A 20,426-nucleotide genomic window follows, 5' to 3' on the forward strand; every position below is an offset into this window, starting at 1 on the left:
ATTGCTTTACAGTGTTGTGTTAGTTTCTGCTGTATCACAAAGTGAATCAGCTATACATATACATATGTTTCCTTATCTCCTCCCTCTTGCACCTCCCTCCCACCCTCCCTATCCCATCCCTCTAGGTGGTCACAAAGCACCAAGCTGATCTCCCTGTGCTGTGCGGCTGCTTCCCACTAGCTATCTATTTTACATTTGGTAGTGTATATACGTGCATGCCACTCTCTCACTTCGTCCCAGCTCACCCTTCCCCCTCCCCGTGTCCTCAAGTCCACTCTACGTCAGCGTCTTTATTCCTGTCCTGAGGAATGGTGCCTTATTGATTTGATTTTCTCTTGCAGAAAGCCCTGAGCCTGATTCTTCAACACCTTCTTCACATATATATCCTTTGTTCCTTTCTTTCTTTCTTTGCTTTTTTAGGTTTTACAACCCAAAGCTTCCAAGTAAGTTTCATCCAATAAAGGTGGAATACAGGAGAGGGAAAGGCGCACTGGGGTCACTGACTTTTATCATTTTATTTGGAGTATGGATGGAGAGACAAAGAGAAGGGACTTACCTAAGGAAAATATTTCCCAGAGCAGGACACCAAAAGACCACACGTCACTCTGAATTGTGTACACTCTGTCAAAAATTGTTTCCGGGGCCATCCATTTCAAAGGGAGGCGAGCCTACAGGGGTAGAAGACAAGGAATGAGAACGCTACTTATCAAATATCTGAAGGAAAAGCTTCCATTGTCCCTGGACACAGGTCCTGAGGCTTGCTGAGAGGAGTTTGAATTCTGCAACTTAACAGATCACTGGGTGCATCTCTGAAACTTACATCTCCTTTTCTGACATAATCTGGGTCTTTATAAATATCCCGGGCCAAGCCAAAGTCACAGATTTTAACCACATTCTTCTCCGACAAGAGGATGTTTCTCGCTGCCAGGTCCCTGTGGATACACTGCAAAAAGAATCGTGTGCATTAGGACTCAACATAACTGATCTCTTCCACATCTGTTGTGACCTCATGCTTTAAAAAAAAAGAAAAAAAAAAAAAACCCACATCAGAAAACCAACTGATTAACAAGCACTGGGTTAAACATCTTTTATCAACTCTTCCGGAAAAAAGTCTGTAAGTTTCATTGAGGCACACATCTGCTTATTCCATAAACAGCCCCAGACTCTGGAATTAAATAGTTATGTTATAGCATGCTGATGGAGTCATAAATAGACTTCTCTTGGACACAATTAAGAATGTGTTTCTGGTCACATCCACACATCCCTTTTGCCTGGCACCATATACGGTTAAAACATGTTATTCTAAGGAGGCCCTAGAATGGGGTTTATTTTGAATGAATGCACGGAAATCAGAAACAAGGGGCTCTCCTTGGTTTGGTGCCCTTTGTTGGTTTCTCTATTCCATACGTAACCGAAGCTGGACAAGCTGTGAGAAACAATTCCCAGTGGGGCTCACCCTGTTTTCAAAGCACTGGCTTATCGTGGAGGTCTGTGAAAGCACTCTCAGCCTCTCACTAGTCAAGGGGATTCTCTGGTACACGATAAAGGCAAAGCGAATTCTCCTTGGCTTTCCTTCTATTCTTTTCTGTTCCTCAGTTTCTCTCTTCTCTGCATCCCCCTACCTTCATGTAACTTCCTACCCTAAGCAGCTTTAACTCCACCTGATAGATTTATAAGAGAACAAGAGTCTCAGGGAACATTGAGAAATGAATGAAAGGCTTAGATGAGAATTCTTCTGTCAGTGGAGGAGTGATGTGTGAGCCAGGCATTACGGACCCCTTACACCTCACATCTGTAGAGCACTTTCCTCTGAACGAGGCACAAGGATGTATTGTACGACACAGGAAATATAGCCAATATTTTGTAATAATTGCAAATGGAGTGTAACGTTTAAAAATTCTATTAAAAACATTTTTTTTTTTAAAAGCACATTGTCTGGCGTGATTGATCAAGACAGGAGACTCCAGAAAACACAGTCCTTCCTACTTTGCCCCGAACCGAAGAGCTTCCTTTATTAAGCAACCAGGTGGTATTCAAGAAATTCAGCTGGTAGATGCAAGGGAAGTAAAAGGATCCCCCTCCACCCCTCATTCCCTTCCCCGTCAAAGGAACCCTGACTAAATGGCAGGCTCTGGCCTTTAAAAAAATAATAAAATAAAATCAGAATCTTCAAGAAGGGCAAAGGGCCTTTCTCTTTGGAAAAATCCGCTAAGATCCCACTTCTCTCCCTACCCCTTGGAAGAGAGAAGACAAGAGCTCTTGGGCAGAAACCTCGGAGATCCTGAGGCTCTGAAAGCGGTGACAAGCTTTAAACTCCAGAAAAAGGCATGCGTGAGGGATTTCACTCTAATTGAGGATAAAAACACAAAGTAAAAACTTTAAGTCTTTCTCCCACAGGTAGGCTGCAGCAACTGCATTCTGTCAACTGGTCATTTTTCCTGATACTGAATCTGAATTTTTCTTGTTTAACGTAAAACCATCCCTTTTACCCTTTCCGAGGGGTGCCTCCACGGTGTTTACAACCTTTGGAATGTTTGTAACTTGTCACGTATCCACCTCAGCCTTTGTTTGGCCTACTTTTCTAATTTTAGCTCTTTCAATCGCTCTCATCTGAAGCCCGTCCTTCCTGGTTTCTAATTATGCTACTACCAAATACTTTTTGATGGATGGTGATGAATATCAAAGAAATGAAAAACAGATTTGTGCCAAGATATCTGCAAGGCTCAGCCCCTCACCTCTTCTAGGCCATTACTCAAATGCACATTCCCCTAAAGCCTTCCGTGTCCCCTTGGTTTAAAATCAATGTACACAAACACAGAGGCATATGTCCACAGGAACATAACGCTCTTGTATACTCTATAACTCTTCCCTGCTGATTTTTCTCCACAGTACTTACTCCCATCTAGCCTATCAGGCATTTTACTTGTTTATATTGTTTGTTCCACCCACTAGAACATAATCTCCATGAAGGTGGAGAGTTTTGCCTATTTGCTCACACAGTGTCCTTAGCGCTCAGAAGACTGCCTGCATTTAGTAGGTATTTATCACATGAATTAATTTCATGAACTCCTAACACCACTTTAATGAGCAGAAATGGGGCCTCCCCAGTAGAGCTCTCTTAACAGTGCTCCAGCAGTGGTGAATGAATTACAGTCCCAAACAAACACCAATGGCTGGCACTGGACACCTCATTTGCAAATCTGTGATGTGAAGAGATACTCTGTCTCACCTTCCGTGATGCCAAAAACTCCATGCCCTTAGCCACTTGGAAGCTGTAACAGATGAGATGCTCCAAGGTCAGGAAGTTCTTGTACACATCTTCAGAAACTGTCAGAAGATGCAGGAGGACAGAGATTGGTATTTCGGCCAGAAACTGTTTGTAAGTTTGATAGAGCAATCTTCATTTTAAAAATTGGGAGTTAAATTTCAGGAAATAGAAGCAGACAGAAAATGCTTCTATCTTCTGTAAGTATGCTGAATCCTGGTATATTATTAGCCTTCATCATACCCCTTAGCAAAAATATTGGTTTTTCCACTTTAGCCAAATTGGACGAACAAATCCAGGAGGAAAAATGGAGGAAAAACTGGCATAGGTAACAGGGGGGTAAAAGCAGGCTTTTACAAATTTGCTCTTTAAAGTGTTGTGTTTTTTTCATATACCCAGAGGGATAAACAATAGTTTTCATATCAAGAACTCTAAAAATAAAACAACAATATCCAGGGTCATTGAATCTTTTCTCTCCAGGCTTTGTCCCGGGACAAAGGCCAAAGGTCAAACCATAATCTACAATGGCTAACTAAAAATACCAGTAATATATTTACCTCTCTCACTTTTAAACTGAGAAAGGGCTGTAAACACATTAAATCTGGCCTGTGAGAATGCTTTTTTCCTTCAAGGATACGAATGAGAGAAGACAGGAACATCGAGAGGAAGATGAATTTACGTAAATTTGTGGTATTTACTTCTGGGCAACTAGTACAAAGAAACACTAAGACATTAATGAACGTTTCAACATGATCTCTTAACTTTGGTCAGATAAGATAAGACATGGCTTCTTTCCTGAAGACAAATACCAGAGCAAATGAAAACTCAGTTGTAATAATAACCTTGTAAGTATTAAAAAGACTACGAAACCTTTTCTCAATGACTTTCTATGTTCAGGGCTGGAGGGCTCCCCGTGAATAATGAGTGAAACTCTTTCATTTTCCAGATGAAGAAATGGAGGCAAAATTCTGGGCCAATGCCCCCTCTACTCGGACTGACTCCCTCAAGCCCTTGGGTTTCCAGCTCTCTGGCCACCATTTTGTGAGAGAGAGGACTGGGCAGAAGTGGCTCCACTCAGTGTGCACCCAGTTATGTGAGGTCCAGACAACCTCCCCACGCTTTTCTAGACCAAGTTCTAGCCTCACACTGCCTGCTTGGCTTCTATGGGAAAGAAGTCAGTTTTAAGTTCTCTCTGTGGCCTCATGTCAAAGGGAACAGAAGCAGGTTTCTCCCACTATTTCATGATTGAATTCTTCTAAGCTCATGCCTCAAGAAGACCCAAATGTCAGGAAGCCCCATCTCTACCTCCACAGAGCTGTCTCTGCTCCTTCTGAGGGAAGCAGATATACAGCGTATCCTGAAGCTGGAAGAGGTCCTGAAAGTTAGGCTGGGAACACAGCTCCACTCATAAAGAGCACTAAAATATCACTGGAAGCGTAAGTGGATAAAGAAAAGTGTATTGACCAAGACTCTTCTGACGAAATACGGAAGACTTGATAAGCCACTTGGGGTAGAAACAACAGATGCCTACACTGCCTTGGAGAAGGTTGGGTATGATTAACTGAAGGACTTCTGTTGTGCTGGTGAAGCAGACAAGGTGGGACTGAACCGCTGTGGACAACGGGGAGGCTGGATCAAACACCAGAGAGCCTCCTTTGCCCATCCGGAAGATGGCGCTGAGCCTCTCCTGCTGACACATGTTGAACCAAGACTTGAAGAGCGTTGGTTTGACTGTTTGCCAACTGCTTAGCCCTCCTGGGGGACCGAGATTTCTCAGGCTAGCCATGCTCTGCCTCACCACGTAGCCTGCTGCTTATTGAGACCTTCCGCCCCTCACTTTTGGGGAGACTGAATGAAAGCCTCCTAGAAATTTAGGTCTCTTTCAAATATTAGGTAATACTGGATTTTTCCAGGACAAAATTCATTGTAACACCCTGTCACCTCGTCTGTTCCTACAAGAGCATGCATTCGGTGCAGAGGAAGCAATCGCAGGTACCTTCCTCTTCCTCCACATCACTGAGGGATTTCTCCTCAACAAATCCGGAGCTGGCTGAGCTCTGGCTACTGGTGATGCTGTCCAAGCGGCGTTTAGGATCCACGGTGATTTCCCCAACGTATTCTTTCCCTTGCCGGAATCGTGCCCCTTTAGTCTATAACGAAACAGTTGAACAAACTCCTTGAACACCAGAAAATCTCTCCAATGTAGTTAAACTACAGAAACAATTGTAACTATTAAAAGAAGATGACAGACATCAATTTCAGGATCATGGAATCTCTGGGCTGAAATTTGGGGCAAGTGTTCTACATAATAGATTTTCTTCCATAAAGCCTGTCTCTTTTCTAGCTTAGAGATAAGGGCCTTGTTACAAGTTTCACTCAGACACACTTCCAACATTAGGGCACTTTTGACACTGGGATTGACACTCCATAGGGCCACATATGGCCAGGGCAGAGACAGAATAATCCAGAGCTGTCCTTCCACCTGTCATTCCCTACCCTTAATCACACCCACCTTCCCCTCCTTGGCATCATCTATAATGGGTCAGTAGATCAGAGTCACAAAAATAAAACATGAGAAGTATGTGTCCTCCAGAAGGTAAAAGAGGAAGTTACAACAGCCAAGAGGTAACATGAAAAGATTCCTCACAATTTCTTTGCAGAATTTTACCAAAAAACTTAACCTGTACCACTTTGAGTTTTTCTCCATTTTACAGTGTGACTACAGTTGAGTTAGGAAATGACATACCTTGTAGGGGACAAACTCATTTCTCTTGCTCCTTAAGTAAGTTGACAGGTTTCCAAACTTGCAGAATTCCACAATCACCATGAGTGGCCCTGCAGACAGCACAGCATACCAAGAAGAGAAAACGTATTTGTATTTTCACTCGTTTCTCACCAAGTGTTTAAGATATCAATGAGCTAGAAAATATCACAGAAGAGGCTACACCCTTTCACTGGAAACAGGATCATAGAAATCAGCTGGCTGCAATTCCCTTATATTGTAACTTTTCTTTTTCCAAAAGGCAATTCCACAGAAGATGAACCAAAATTTCAGAAGGAAATCCACCCACTTGCTTTTCAACACAATCGCCTGAGATGACTCCATTTTAGGGGGCACCACTCTTAAAGTCCTTTGTTTTCAAATTTGGAGGGAAGTTTACTCTTCTCCTCTGAACACCTATTACATAAGTAGCAAACTGTATTATAATGATGTAGTATTTTTTAATTCACGTTCTAGAATAATTTACAGTGCCCATTAAACCTCCATGAAATATATTTATATATAGGAATCTGCCCAAGTTTCCTAAGTTAAGGAAACCAAGGCCATGGGAGTTGGGTGGTTTCCCTCAAATACCAGCAGAAAAGTATATGCCAAAATCCCACAGCCAGAGCCATCTATAGACACTCACCCCCTGGCTTGGTACAGGCACCAAGAAGATTGACCACATTGAGATGGTGGCCAATATGAATGAGGATCTTGAGTTCAGACATGAGGGCTCGGTGTTCACTGTGTGTTGCTCCTTCTACAAATATAAACAAAGAGGGAAATCATACATGAGGCATTACCTTAGGAGGATTAACGCCGCACTATGTGCACCTGTGCAACTTTCCCTCCAGGGGTAATACAACTGTAACCCAATTGACAGGCTAGCTGCATTAAAAGACAAACATAAATTATATTTTATAATTCTAAATCGAATTCTTTAAGTGCACCCAGAATGTTTGATATTTGAAGGAAGCCACTGTGAGGTCTTTTGCAAAGTGGAGAATACATCTGCAAATGAAATCATGCCCAGATTTTCTCCTTTTACAAAACTGGATTTTCACATATCAGGTTTACTATGCTTCTTAGGGCCTGATTATTTCAGTGCTTCCTCGTAAGGAAGCAACACCATGAGCAACGCTCATGTATTAGGGGCTATGCTGGAGTTCCCACCAATCTGTGCCGAGCAGGAAACTTAACAAGGGCCAGCTGGCAAAGCCAGTTGGCACATGAGGCCGATGAGGCTAAGACTGTGAGTTTGATCCTGTACAGACTGGTACACTTCCCTCTAATTCACAGACGTGGTCCACACCTCAGGCCCTGATGAGCCACCTCAAAATTACATACTCCTCGGCCACAAGGGAGAAAAGGCAAAAGGAGAGAGATGCCTTCAAAATGCACAAGACCTATTGGCGAAGGGTCAGTAGCACTGTCTCCATCCATGAAAGCACATGAGAATTCTAGCAAAGAGCTTTATACCCCCCCAAATTAATCACCCCCCCAAAATTAAAACGGCAAGACCAGAATTCCATTACGGTTAGGCTTGACAATTGTTTATGAAACTTTTAATTTTAAAAATGTCCCCCTTAATCCTTTTTTTCCCAGCACAACCATTCTTATTTTGCATATTGCCTTTTATATGTGAGAATCTTTTACGTATTCCAATTCTAGGGAACATGCTGGTTTTTGCATGCTGCTATTTTTACTTATTACATCAAATTTCTTTTTCCGTTTCTTGATGGTCTGTAATTATCTTACTAATGCACTATAGTACACTAAGAAAACAGTTTTGATGTAACCAAGGTATTTTTTTCCTATAGCCGGACTACTAAATATAGTTGTACAAGCTGTGATCTGTGCAAGGGCTCCCAGGCAAGGTGGGGCGGTAGGGGAGCTCAGACCCATCCCAACTTTGCCTGCCAGGCTGTGGACCCTGACATGAGTCTATAAAAGAGGAAATTTTTATCTAGTTTGTACAAAGGCATCGTATAGTCTGGCTGCATGTTTGGCTCGTGGGCCCACCTAGCCACAGAGCCACTGATACAAGCCTTTCATCATGTTTAAAGATGGGATGAAACAGATAGAGGGATACATCACCATAGAATTTTGCTTTTACCTTTCAACATTTTGACAGCCACTGTCTTGCAGGTTGCTGTCTTGTCAATTCCAAAGGCATCTGCTTCAATCACCTGCCCAAAGGCACCACGGCCAAGAGGCTTACCTAGAGTCAACAACAAAACAGATTTGGACTATTTCACCACCAAAGCAATAGGCAAAGATTCTGACTTGATAGGGTGACCATACATCCCAGTTTATCGTGGACAGTACAGTTGACCCCCTTGTCCTGGCTTAATGATTTAATACCCCCCTCTTCACCCTCTAAATGTCCTGCTTTGGGTGATTATACAGGGACCCTACTTCTAAGTGACTAAAATGGACGATTACTCAAATTCAGGAGATGGGATGCATTTTCTGAACCAGGATCCAACATTTAAATAGACTAGATTTCTCACCAGCCTAAAAGAGGAAGAGATGGCCTGGTAAACCCAATATCAAATTAACATCACTTGAAAACACACCTAGTTTCAGCCGGTCTCTGGGGAATTCCCACTTGCTGGCATCATAAGGCAGGCGTTCACAGTGCTCATCCAGGGGGAGTTCGTCTGGATCCATGACGATGGACAAGTAGCCCGTCTTCAGTTCCCCTCCACCGGCCTGGAAAGCATTGCTCCTTCCGGTCACACACACCCTGTTGTCTGGCTGTTGTTCTCTGTGCTTGTTGTTGTTGTCTATAGAAGCCCCATTCTTGGTGTCTCATTTTCTAAATGGCTCATAGTGTGTGAGAGTAGTCCTATTATAATTCTGCTCCCAGTGTCCCCTCGACCCCCAAATGAGCTCAGAATTTAATTCTTAAATCTTAATTACACTAGACAGTCCAAGCCCATTTCTTCTCTTGTTGGCTTCTATCAATTAAAGCCCAGTGGTCTAGCCAAAAGCAAGTGGGTAAGAAGGTTATTGTATAGAAATAAAATTGTGCCTGTTGAGCCAATAACAATGGGAAGAATCAACTCAAAGAACCCCAGTCAGCTTTCATTAATCATGAAAACCAACGTGCAAGGGACAGAAGGGAAATGATTTCGTTACCCGCTTAACGGTCCGTAGAACGATGACAAGAAGTAGCCAGAAGAACATGGCAATCACTGCAGTGCCGACTAGAATAATGACTTCCAAGTTTGTCTTTTCCTGGGCACCTGGAAAGACACAAATGAATGAGCATCAACAACTGGAAACTCATACCTTTTGATATAAAATAACGAAGTTCCACACTAAAGCAAAATCTCAATCTTACCAACTCAGGAAAATCCTAGACAATAATAGTCACAAACCTCTGACTTGAATGGAGTTTATAATATTCTTAATGGATAATTTCAAGTTTGTAAAACATTGCTCATGAAAACTTCCAACAGTAAAATTCTAAAGTAATTAAGAGAGAAATATTAATGTCCTAAAAGACAAACAGAAAGCATTTGGAAGAAGAGCAGCCTTTGATGGAAAAAAAAGCCAAATCATGTTCTATAGAGAAGAAAAGTATTCTATTTGGGGAAAATAAATGTTTGGTTTTATGCTGTTGGTCTATATTTTGATCTGTATGGAGTTTGCGGAAGGACTGTTAAAGAAAACAAGTAGGGAAATAAATGCAGTCCTTTGGCCAGAGAGCTATTGGTGACTAGGCACCTACGAGATGCTCATCACTTTAGATATGTCATGTCACTCAGTCTTCTCGATAACCCTCAGTTTTCAGATGGAGAAGCAAGCTCAGAGAGGTTAAGCTACTTCATCAAGGGCGCACAGCAAGTTGATGGAATGGTCAAGAGTTAAACAAGGTCTGTCCAACACTGGCTAACATTTCACTACCCCATCCTTGTGTGGCAGGAGCCTCAGTGAGGAAAGTGAAAGAGCTGAGGTGAGTGCCTCAGGCGTGGCCTGGCAGTATGAGTTTAAACATACTCAGGAAAGGAAAGAGAAGAGAAAAAGCTGGAGGTCAGCAAGGAAAGCTGCAGATGTTCAGGACTCCAGAGGACAGCTCTGAGTGGGGAAAATTAAGCCCAGAGGAAGCTTTCAACCAAGAGTGATTAGCACAGTGGTGACAAGGAAGCAATTATCACTTAGGCTCTCCCATTGGATGAGTGCAGTGTGAATCAAACTGGGCCACAAGCTGTGAGAGTGGCTCAGGCAGCCTCAAGAAGACAGAAAGACAAGTAATTAATTAGTTAGCAAAATAAGAGTTAGAGTTGAGAGACAAGCACCAAGTATGCTTGGAAGTAGATTTTGTTTCTCTGGTGGTCTTACTGAGGGAATTCTCTATTTATACATAGAGATTTAAAAGTCTGTTTGTTCATAGTAAAAAGTTCAAAGATTCAACTGTCTATATAAGTTGGTGCATTAATATTCCCATATGAACATTTGGGAAAGTAGCAGGAGCATTAAATATTTACCTCTTCCTTTCTTAGTATTCTCTTCTGGTGAGAAGTAAATACAATCTCTGTGCCAAGGTTACCTAGTTAGGCCTCTTGGTAACCAGCTGCAGACAGCTAACAGAGCTGAGGCAAAGCATGGGAGAGAACTGGAAGTCTCCCTTAGGATTTTGCCTAAAACATGTAGCACTTTGAAAGTGACAAAACCACCGTGTCACTTGAAATCTTTATTTGCAAGTGCAGTTTACAAAATGGTAATAAGCCTATAGATTTGAAAAGAAGTCAAGGTATTGAGATGTAATACTTGGCAACATAGATTTGACAGACTAAAGGAACTAAAATCTAGTCTTTGAGAGACAAATTAGGATGAGTGCATAGAAATCCATCAGTTCCTCCATCTATCACCACCCCTCTCTTTTCCCCTTGCATACCATTCCTTCACCCACATAATACAGTTTCATTGTCCCCTGATGGGTTATTTTTAAAAAGACATAGGAATACACTTTTGAAGATAAAATATTCTGTCACAAATTCACCTTTCCCATCTGAGAAAATGCCAGATTCACATCATTCCTGCATACACATTTAGATAAGAACCCAAATTTTCTATATCAGAGAAGCAATGGTCTATTGCTCACAAATGAATGTTAATTATCTTTAGTCCAATAAAAACTATGAACCTTTGTGACTATCTAGATAGCACCGACTTTCATGACTAGGCAGCAATTCTACCTAATAAATATAGAGGCATAATTTTCATAACAAGTTAATTAAGCCATTCATATGAAGAAAGAATCAGGGAGAGGAGGATATTCCACCCGCCTGGCTAAGAATTTTTCCACAGTGAGAACTGCGGGGATAGAAATGTGATGAGAGCAGAATTAAAATAACATTAATTATGTTTTCTGGTTAAAATAACATATACTTATAGTAGAAAACATACAAAGTACAAAGACTATTAAAACCACCCATAACCCTCCTGCCCAAAGTATATGAGTATATATAAGATACAAGCTAATTTTTTTTTTTTTTTTTTTTTTTTGCAGTGCGCGGGCCTCTCACTGCTGTGGCCTCTTCCGTTGCGGAGCACAGACTCCGGACGTGCAGGCTCAGCGGCCATGGCTCACGGGCCCAGCCGCTCCGCGGCATGTGGGATCTTCCCGGACCGGGGCACGAACCCGTGTCCCCTGCATCGGCAGGCGGACTCTCAACCACTGCGCCACCAGGGAAGCCCAGATACAAGCTAATTTTTTTTTTTTTTTTTTTTTTTGGTGGTACGCGGGCCTCTCTAATTTTTAAAAACCACCTGATGGTCTCTGAATTCCCACTGACCTTCCACTATGAAAAACGCCTCCACTTTTGCACACCCGAGAACACTGCATGCCTGGCAGGTGTACAGGCCTTCATCCTCCTTCCTCACCCTGCGGATAGTTAGGTTCCGGTTCCCATCTTTTAGCACGATGCCTGAGAAAGGGGGAAATGGATGGTTTTTATTTATGATGTGGTCTGGTAGAGTTTTTCAGGACAAAAATCTTTTTAATGTAAATGTTTCCCTTTATCTTGGGCTATTATCTAACTCTAAAAAGAGTCATACAGGGTCAACTGCTGTCTCAGCTCCCCTGGCTTCCACGAGAATTCAGCAGGCTCTGAATACTCGGGTTCCGAGTCTATGAGATGAGCCAGACCATGGGCAGTAATATTGCTTTCTGTTCTACCTAAAACAAATCAAGAAAGCATATGGATTTTATACTGTAGGACACTTCTATGTGGAATCTAAAAAATAAAACAAACTAGTGAATATAACAAAAAAGAAACAGACTCACAGATACAGAGAACAAACTAGTGGTGACCAGTGGGGAGAGGGGACAGGGGAGAGGGAAGCAAGATAGGGGTAGGGGATTAAGAGGTACAAACTACTAAGTATAAAATAAACAAGCTACAAGGATATATTGTACAGCACAGGGGATACAGTCAATATTTTATAACTATAAATGGAGAATAATCTTTAAAAATTGAGACTCACTATGCTGTCCACCTGCAACTTAAATAATATTGTACATCGATATACCTTAATAAAAATAAATGACTAAATAAATAACTTTTTTAAGAAAGAAATAATATGGATTTTAGTTAATATCTCTAGGAAGATTTTGCAGCCAAAAAGAGACCAACATGCTCTATTCACCTGAATCTTCCACAAGCGTCTCATTATCTTTAAACCACGTAATCTGTGGAGGGGGATTCCCAGACGCTGTGCAGGAAACTTCGATGGTTTCACCAATACTTGTTGTCTGGTTCTCCAGGTTTCCTGTGATTGTAGGTGCCATGCGCTCTATGCACACGCACACACAAAAAAAATCATAGGACATTTAGTTATAAGTTTTGAAGTGGTTTTCATATCAGTAAACTATTAAACCATTTAGTAAACTGTTAATTTACTAAGCCAAAAACACACAGAGGTTGATAACTGGAGCATTGTTCATGGCGTAAAGTTAAATGAAACAAGTCAGTCAGTTCAGACAGATTACTGCATCTCTCTGAACATTCATATTAATGATTCAAGCTGGTAATCACATCGCAAAATAAAAGTTGTCACCCTTGACTTCCCTCCAGATAAATAAATAAATTCTAGCCAGTGACACACAAGAATTCTGCCATGTTTCTCTTGGAAAGTACATAACTTCAGTGTAATTCAACAAAGAATGCCTTATATTTATTTGACACTTTTTACAAAACTCATTTGTCCTATTTCTGGTTTTCACTATCAACCCTATGGTGGGCAGTATTAGCCTTATTTTGCAGATGAAAGGGGTTAAACAACTTACCCCAGTCCTTATAACTAAGTAAACAGTTGAACTCAGAATTTCCACTAAAACACAGACAAAACAATGATAACCTAAGGAAAGTCAAAGATTTTTAAAAAATGAAGCCCATAGGTACTCATTTAAATGTACAGGACAACTTTAGATTTAACCTTTCCTACAAATCATCAAAGTGCTGTGGAAATATCTTGTCCAAACCAACTGAACATCGAAAAGAATCCTGCTGAGAGAATCCACTTCAACATTTAGCAAAATTAGATTACCTCAATGGTGAACTACGCTGGGGCTTAAGCAAATGGACTCTAGTCTATTTCCAAGAATAATTTTTGGAAAACAACTTGGGAGTCCTTAGAGGGCAAACCAGCTCATTGTGAGCATGTATTTCCTGGGCATGGCAAAGCCAGGAACCTCCTTCACATCTCTTTCTGAATTTTTTCACTAGCTTGAAACCAGACCGGTCACCAAGATGAACAGAAAAACCATGATCATATATGGGGTGTGATTTGAAGGGCCTTGGGATGACTTCACTCAAAAACATCTCTTCTTCTGACACCAGAGTCTCAACACTAGCAAAATCTGTCCTAGTGCCTGTTTGAAAATACCTCTTAAAATATGTCAAGGCCTTTGAAAATATTATTCCTCTAAAACTTTGGTATAAATTAGTTTATCTGGGCAGTTCCCCCTTCCTGACAGTTAAAAAAAAAAAAAAACAGAACACATGCACCCTAGAAACTAGGAAGGGACACCAGGGAGAGGAGAAAATGGAAGGAGATAGCACAGAGAAACTCCCCAAATTTGACTGATTTCCCCAGAGACAGAGCCGTGTCTGCACGGATTTTGTGCAAGGCGCGGGGTTAGAGGAGGTATAGAGAGTGACTTGGTGTGGGACTTACAAAGCTTTCTTGCACTAAAATGCTCATTTCATTGACCGTGAGCTGTACCACAGAGGTACAGGCACTGAGTGCAGCATCCCTCCCAGAGGCTCTCACAGGTCTTAAACAACCCCATCACCACACTCTTCAGGCAGCAGATGTCTTATCAAGCACGCAGTATGTGCCACTATGTTCTATGCCTGGAGCTCAGCAAGGAGTAAAACAGAAACAACCCCTGTCCTCATGGACACAGAGACCTCACTGTACCCCACAGCCCAGCAGTTGTCTGTGTTCTCACTCTGTCCACCACTATGAACTTCCGGCACCCTCCTAGCTCATGGTAGGCATTCACAAATATGTGTCTATTTAAATAACTGAATGCTCAAGAATGAGGCAGAAGCTTCCCTGGTTTAGGGGAATCCCTTGCAGATAGTAGTGAGTGACCCCACCATCAGGGTTGGAAAGAATGGGGTTATTTTCTCTTTTTAATACATCACTTCACCACGATTAGCTTCCTTCTGACTTGAGGACTTTCCGCAAGATAAGTGCTCACCGGTCTACTTCATAAGCTACTAGAGGACAATCTTCACACAGCCCCTGAAAGCATTACATTTATGGCATCCCAACTGCTTCTGGATGGTCCAGAGTTACCTCCCTACCTAGGACTGTAAGCTGCCTGGCCACGCAATGTCTTTTCTTGGTCTTCCTGTCCTGAGCAAAGCAGATGTAGTCTCCTTGGTCCTGCAAGGATGCATTCTGCAACTCCATGATCAAAATGTCATTTGTGCTATTAGAGATCATCGTGGCGTTCATTCTCCAAAGAGCATCCAAGTTCTTGCAAACAGGTGTGGGCAGCTCTCCCACGTGGATGGGCAGAGCCTGTGGGCCAAGTTTGTACCACGTGAGGTTCTCAAACATAGTTCGGTCCGCGGAGCACCACAGAGACACGCTCTCCTGCTCGGTGGGCTGGGTGCCGGGTTGCAAAGTGATTTCAAAACCCTCTGAAATGTAAAACCCATGCTTAGAAGACAGTGATTTAACTTGGGCAGCACACTATTGCTTCCTTGTTGCCCTCAGTCTGCGGTAAAGCACCAAGAGAGGTGAAGCTCTGGCATTCCCAGACGATGGACTACAAGGAGACGACCAAACTGGACAATTCCAGATTCAAAATGTATTATTTTGCCAAAATACATTATTTGGAAATGTAAATGAATTCCTCAGATATATATGAAATCTCCACTTTGAGCTCTAAGCGCGGTTTTTAAGATTTAACCCCCCCCAATTCAAAGCAGATAATTATAACTTGGGATTTAAAAAATTAATTCCTCATTAATATATAACACTCACTGACAGGAGGCTATGTTTATTACAGTGAATTAGCTCAGACTGAAATATTTTATTCCATCCAGTCAGCTAAAGCTAGCCATAGAATTAAGATGAACAAAGTTGGTAGTATTGGGAAGGCACTGCTCCAATGTCATTACAATTGCCTCCCAAAAACCCAACCTTGTCAGCTGTCCAACAGCAAGTGCATAAACGTTGACTGAACCTCGCTAAGCCAAGCACTGTGCTGCACTGTGATGACAAAGACAAAAATATCACGCGGGACTTGAGCTTCAAAAGCATGTGTGAACCCATGCTCCCTCTCCTGTGAAGTCAGATGTACTGACTTCACGTGAGCCCAGGAGCTACCTGGGGAACTCTCCTTTATGAACAAAAGCGTCAATTAGCCATCCAACTCCCCTTCCTAAAGCCACGCCACTCATGGGAATGGCCAGGACAACAGAGTATCAGACAGCCCAGCCCCTGGAGAGCACTTACTGGTCACGTGGAAGGAGATAACCCTCTCTCCTCTCCCAGCTTTGTTCACCGCTTCACATTTGTACAAAGCGGATACATTGGCTGCTTGGATAACAAGGGTACTTACAGTCTGCGAAAAAAACAAATTCCAGGCCATAAACAATGGAGGCTGTGTTTATGCACGTGCATTCAGACTAAAAGTCAGCATCCCCACCACTGCTGCGACCTGCCTATGCCATTCAGACTCCAGCACTGACCACGCACGCTCAAATCTGTGCAATTATAATTATGCTGGTGCAGCTCACACGTCATACAAAACGAGCTTTGGAAACCATGGAATAAAGAATGTGTTTTAATACAACATTACATACCTTTTCTCATTTTCATGTTTATAAAATCAGAATTACCATACATCCCATGTACAGAGTTAATGACATATGTGTTTTATTTTTCTCTGATACAGTAACAGTAAGTCAGTGGTGTTTCTAAAAGTTAATGGTGTTTTCAAACTGACTTAACGTGCTAGTATTTTATCACCCAATTTATTTGATGATCAATCGCCCATATTCCTCACACATTGATATTATTTTACCCTACTTTCACTCCATCCTTCCATAAAAGAGAGACAGATTTTCAAATTAAAGAACTTCAAACTCACTTTGTTTTTTCCTTCAATTAGGGCAAATTGATTTTTGTTGACTTCGATATTGTTTCCCCCCTGGAAGTCCTCCACGTTTCTCCATTCTTTACAGGTATGTGGGTTTGTCGTTAAGGCAGCTTGGCTATAAGAAAGAGGTAACAGATGATATCATGACTTAATTTTTCTTTAATTCATATCAACAGCAAGGAAAGGAGTCAGACTTTGGTTATTACGTTCTTAGAACTAACTTCCAATGCACCCTACCACGTTACAAGACTTGGCGCCAATTAAAAATAGGCCTCAGCAATGAAGGAAAAGGTTCTAGGTAGATTCATTCAGGATACAGGAGGGAAGCAGCTATTCTGGGAACAAACCTCCATTCATAAATTGGATCGACAAGACAATTCAAGTTAATTTAGTTCAAAGGAAGGCAAGGAAACTAAGAAGCCATTGGGCTTCTTAATCTCCCTGGGACTGTGGCCTTTGTGTAGGAAATGGTCAGCATCTGAGGAAGAAACTAATAGAGGCCATCTCAAAAACAACAACAGGAAGTGAACTGCTTAGGGTGGTGGTGGGTGACTTGTTGTTTTTTTCCTAAGGATGTCTGGACTTGTGTTAGGACCTGATAAGCCGGGCCTGAGGCTCCGAGGTCCTTGCATCCATCAGCACTTCCCTTGAGATGTACCTTCTCACAGATAAGGAGACTGTGGTATTCACCGGTTGATTGGCATAAGGAGAAAAACCAAAGACTGGCAATTAACAAAGTGAGCAAAGAAACTGCATTCAGAGAGATGGACATCAGGGCCAACCCGAAGAGAGAGCTAGCTAATCTCAAAGCGGGATACCCCAAGGAACGACATCTCCTAAAGACGTAAGCACAGAGAAAGACAGAAGGAGATTAAGAGTACCACTTGAGGGATAACCTTCTTAGAGATAGTCTTCTTGGCTTAGAATGGTGTCATATCATAGCTTGGCTATGTCCATCGACAGAGGAATAGATAAAGAAGATGTGGTACATACATACAGCGGAATACTACACTGCCATATAAAGAATGAAATAATGCCATTTGCAGCAACATGGATGGACCTAGAGGTTATCATACTAAGTAAGCCAGACAAAAAACAAATACTGTATGATATTACTTACGTGTGGGATCTAAAAATAAAACAAATGAATAAATATTTTTTTAAATGCAAAAGAGCAGGAAAAAAAGGATGTGGCCCTACTCACATGGGCTGGTAGGTACACTCTGTTTCCAGCTGCCAGTACCACTGGATGTGACTCGGGGGAGGAACGGCATAGACCGTGCACGTCAGCGTTTGGGAGGTGCCGTACTGGTAAGAGTCCACGGGAGAGATCAGAGATTTCTCACCAATCTGGGGTGGGACTGGAGATGGGAAAGACAGCTTTTGAATTGTCAATCAGCTTTGAGGAATGGAAAGTAGAAGTTTTCAGCAATTAAAACCTGTGTTTTTCCAAGCATAGAATTTTTGCCCCCATTTGCTTTTTCAAAGAACATCTAGATTTGGAGACAGGACACCTGACTTCTAGTGATACTCATGATAACAATAATAATAAACTAGTAAGTTGAATGACTTTGTGCCAGTCTCGCCACCCTGTGCCTCACCTTTTTCTCGTCTACATTACAGAGATTGTTCTCCTAATCCTCCCAATTTCACAAGGTCAGACAAGGCTCCAGGAAGAAAAGAGTTGTGAATAATACAGTGAGTACGTGTATTATGTACTGAGTATTGTTCTAAGCGCTTTACATCAATTAATTCATTTAATCCTCACAGCCACTGCTATTGTCCTCCACTTTACACATGGGAAAAATTAAAAAGTGAAATGACTTGCCCAAGGTCACCCACCATGCCTGCTTCTCCATCTCTCCCTCCTTCTTCCCCTTCCTTCCTTTCTCCCCTCCTCTCTCCCATCCTTTCTTGTTTTCTTCCCTTCCTCCCTCCATTCCTTCCGTGTCTTTTCCTCCTTCTCTCCCTTTTTTCTCTCTTTCTTTTTTAGGCTCCAAAGTCATTAATGTGAAACTATCTTCTCATCACTACCAGCCTAAAGCCTCAGATTATACTTTCAAACCTTGACTTCTTTCTTTATCTTTGTTTTATAGAGCAGGGTAAATGCTAGGGTGAATCAAACATTTAGTGACTTCCTGGATGAATGAGATAGAGTTATTCACTGTCCATTTTTACATCTTTATTTCTTGTTCCTTTCCTTCTCCCCACCCTACTTTTCAGCTTCCCAGCTTCTCTATACTCCCCAAACTCCTACACCCAAGTGGCTCCTAAGTCACATTTCTGGAACCTGTTATCTTTAAAATACTCCCCGAAGCTGATGTCCCCGCAAAGAAACGAAGCCAAGCTCAGAAGACATACAGAGCTTGGCAGGATATACAGGGAAGCACCTTAATGTCACATGCGAAGATCCTGAAGTTTTAATCTGCCATGACAGTAGAAAGCACAAAGAATTACAAAAGAGAGGCATTTCCCAACCTGTGTTTGGAGCAAGATATTAATGGATGTATGCGGGAGGGGTGCTCTGGTCAAATAAGTTTGTTAAACCTTGGCTACTCTATGTCTCCCACCCACCACTGGAGAATGGCAATATACTATGTCCATCAACTTAGCATCTCCCACATTTACTGGACCATGATGTCCTTTTCCTCCCCACCCAGAGTACTTATTGTAAATAAGTATCTTTCAGTTTGGAAAAATAAAATTCAAACCATTCTTAAATCAAAAACTTAATATCTCCCCCTTTATAGCCTCAGAGTCAGATCCCAGACTCCTGTTGAAAAAAAAATTAAAACACTTCCAACCAGCCAACAGTGTCCACCTGCAAAAGCCTTCTGCATTGGAATCTGCCTGTGCCTCACTGATACATCAACCCCCAAATCAAACTAGTAGCTTCCCACAAAATTCAAGAAGAGTCTTAAACATTTGCATGCCAGGAGCACAATTCAAAGGTACTGCAACTGGAGCCTGATGACTGTCCCTGTGGGCACTCTTATGTCACAGCATTTAGCCATCGGCTGAACCATCTACTTTAGGCTCGAGTTCGACCACCAACTGCTTCATTCTCATGGCCTCTTAAGCAAACATGTCCAGAGCATACCGCCCCACACCTCACTTCAGCCGCACTGTCCTGGATCATTTTTATACACCAGAGCTACTCATGATGTGAGTGAGGCAGAGACACCAAAGGAACGGTGGCCTGGCTGTTCAGGAGGACATAATCATACTCTTTATAATAGATAAAGAGAAGGAAAACTGAATGGACTCACCATTCACAACCAGAGATACCACGTGGCTCTGTTTCTCCTTTGAAATGGGATTGGTAAGGATGACAGTGTAATTTCCTGTATCTTTTTCACTCACTTCCATAATAGTCAGTACGTGCCCCACTTTAATTGTGTGATTGGACTCAATGGGTCTTCCATTTTTATACCTATGGGGAAAAACAAATCCCAGAAATTAGTCCAATCTAAGGATTTGCTTTCACGTGGAACAAGGCTTTGCATTTACTTCCAGTCGTTACCATTTTATTTCTGGAGGAGGGTAACCAAGGCACTTCACAGGGACTCTGACACGGTCTCCCACGGTGGCTTCCACCAAAGATTCCATGCCACTACCGAAAGCAACAAAAGGTTTTTCTGGAAGAAAATAAAAATAATTTTTCTCATAAATGGCAACTTCTTATAAACGGCCATTTGGTTTAGTTTTTCATTTCAAGTGAAGAGTCAAAGACCTTGGGGGTCTGAGTCACTGCTGTTCAG

The 20,426-nt window shown here is 42.0% G+C and overlaps 1 protein-coding gene across 3 annotated transcripts in view; it reads right to left on the reverse strand.

The window, feature by feature from the left end:
* KDR (kinase insert domain receptor) overlaps positions 1 to 20,426 on the reverse strand; it is a 43,588-nt gene that overhangs the window by 10,336 nt on the left and 12,826 nt on the right. For 2 of the 3 annotated variants that reach the window (XM_082838076.1, XM_082838077.1), the window contains exons 8-24: positions 20,189 to 20,303; positions 19,935 to 20,098; positions 17,870 to 18,026; positions 16,657 to 16,780; positions 16,020 to 16,128; positions 14,858 to 15,199; positions 12,690 to 12,836; positions 11,837 to 11,968; positions 9,174 to 9,280; positions 8,609 to 8,744; positions 8,146 to 8,250; positions 6,676 to 6,789; positions 6,012 to 6,100; positions 5,262 to 5,415; positions 3,230 to 3,327; positions 821 to 943; positions 557 to 668 (exon numbers count right to left, since the gene is read on the reverse strand). In XM_082838076.1, coding sequence (XP_082694202.1) covers positions 557 to 668; positions 821 to 943; positions 3,230 to 3,327; positions 5,262 to 5,415; positions 6,012 to 6,100; positions 6,676 to 6,789; positions 8,146 to 8,250; positions 8,609 to 8,744; positions 9,174 to 9,280; positions 11,837 to 11,968; positions 12,690 to 12,836; positions 14,858 to 15,199; positions 16,020 to 16,128; positions 16,657 to 16,780; positions 17,870 to 18,026; positions 19,935 to 20,098; positions 20,189 to 20,303 — 2,328 coding nt within the window. The remainder of the gene's footprint in view (positions 1 to 556; positions 669 to 820; positions 944 to 3,229; positions 3,328 to 5,261; positions 5,416 to 6,011; positions 6,101 to 6,675; positions 6,790 to 8,145; positions 8,251 to 8,608; positions 8,745 to 9,173; positions 9,281 to 11,836; positions 11,969 to 12,689; positions 12,837 to 14,857; positions 15,200 to 16,019; positions 16,129 to 16,656; positions 16,781 to 17,869; positions 18,027 to 19,934; positions 20,099 to 20,188; positions 20,304 to 20,426) is intronic. The other variant, XM_082838078.1, reaches the window with a different exon arrangement.

Source organism: Leucopleurus acutus (assembly GCF_964270905.1).
Source record: "Leucopleurus acutus genome assembly, chromosome: 4".
NCBI lineage: Eukaryota > Metazoa > Chordata > Mammalia > Artiodactyla > Delphinidae > Leucopleurus > Leucopleurus acutus.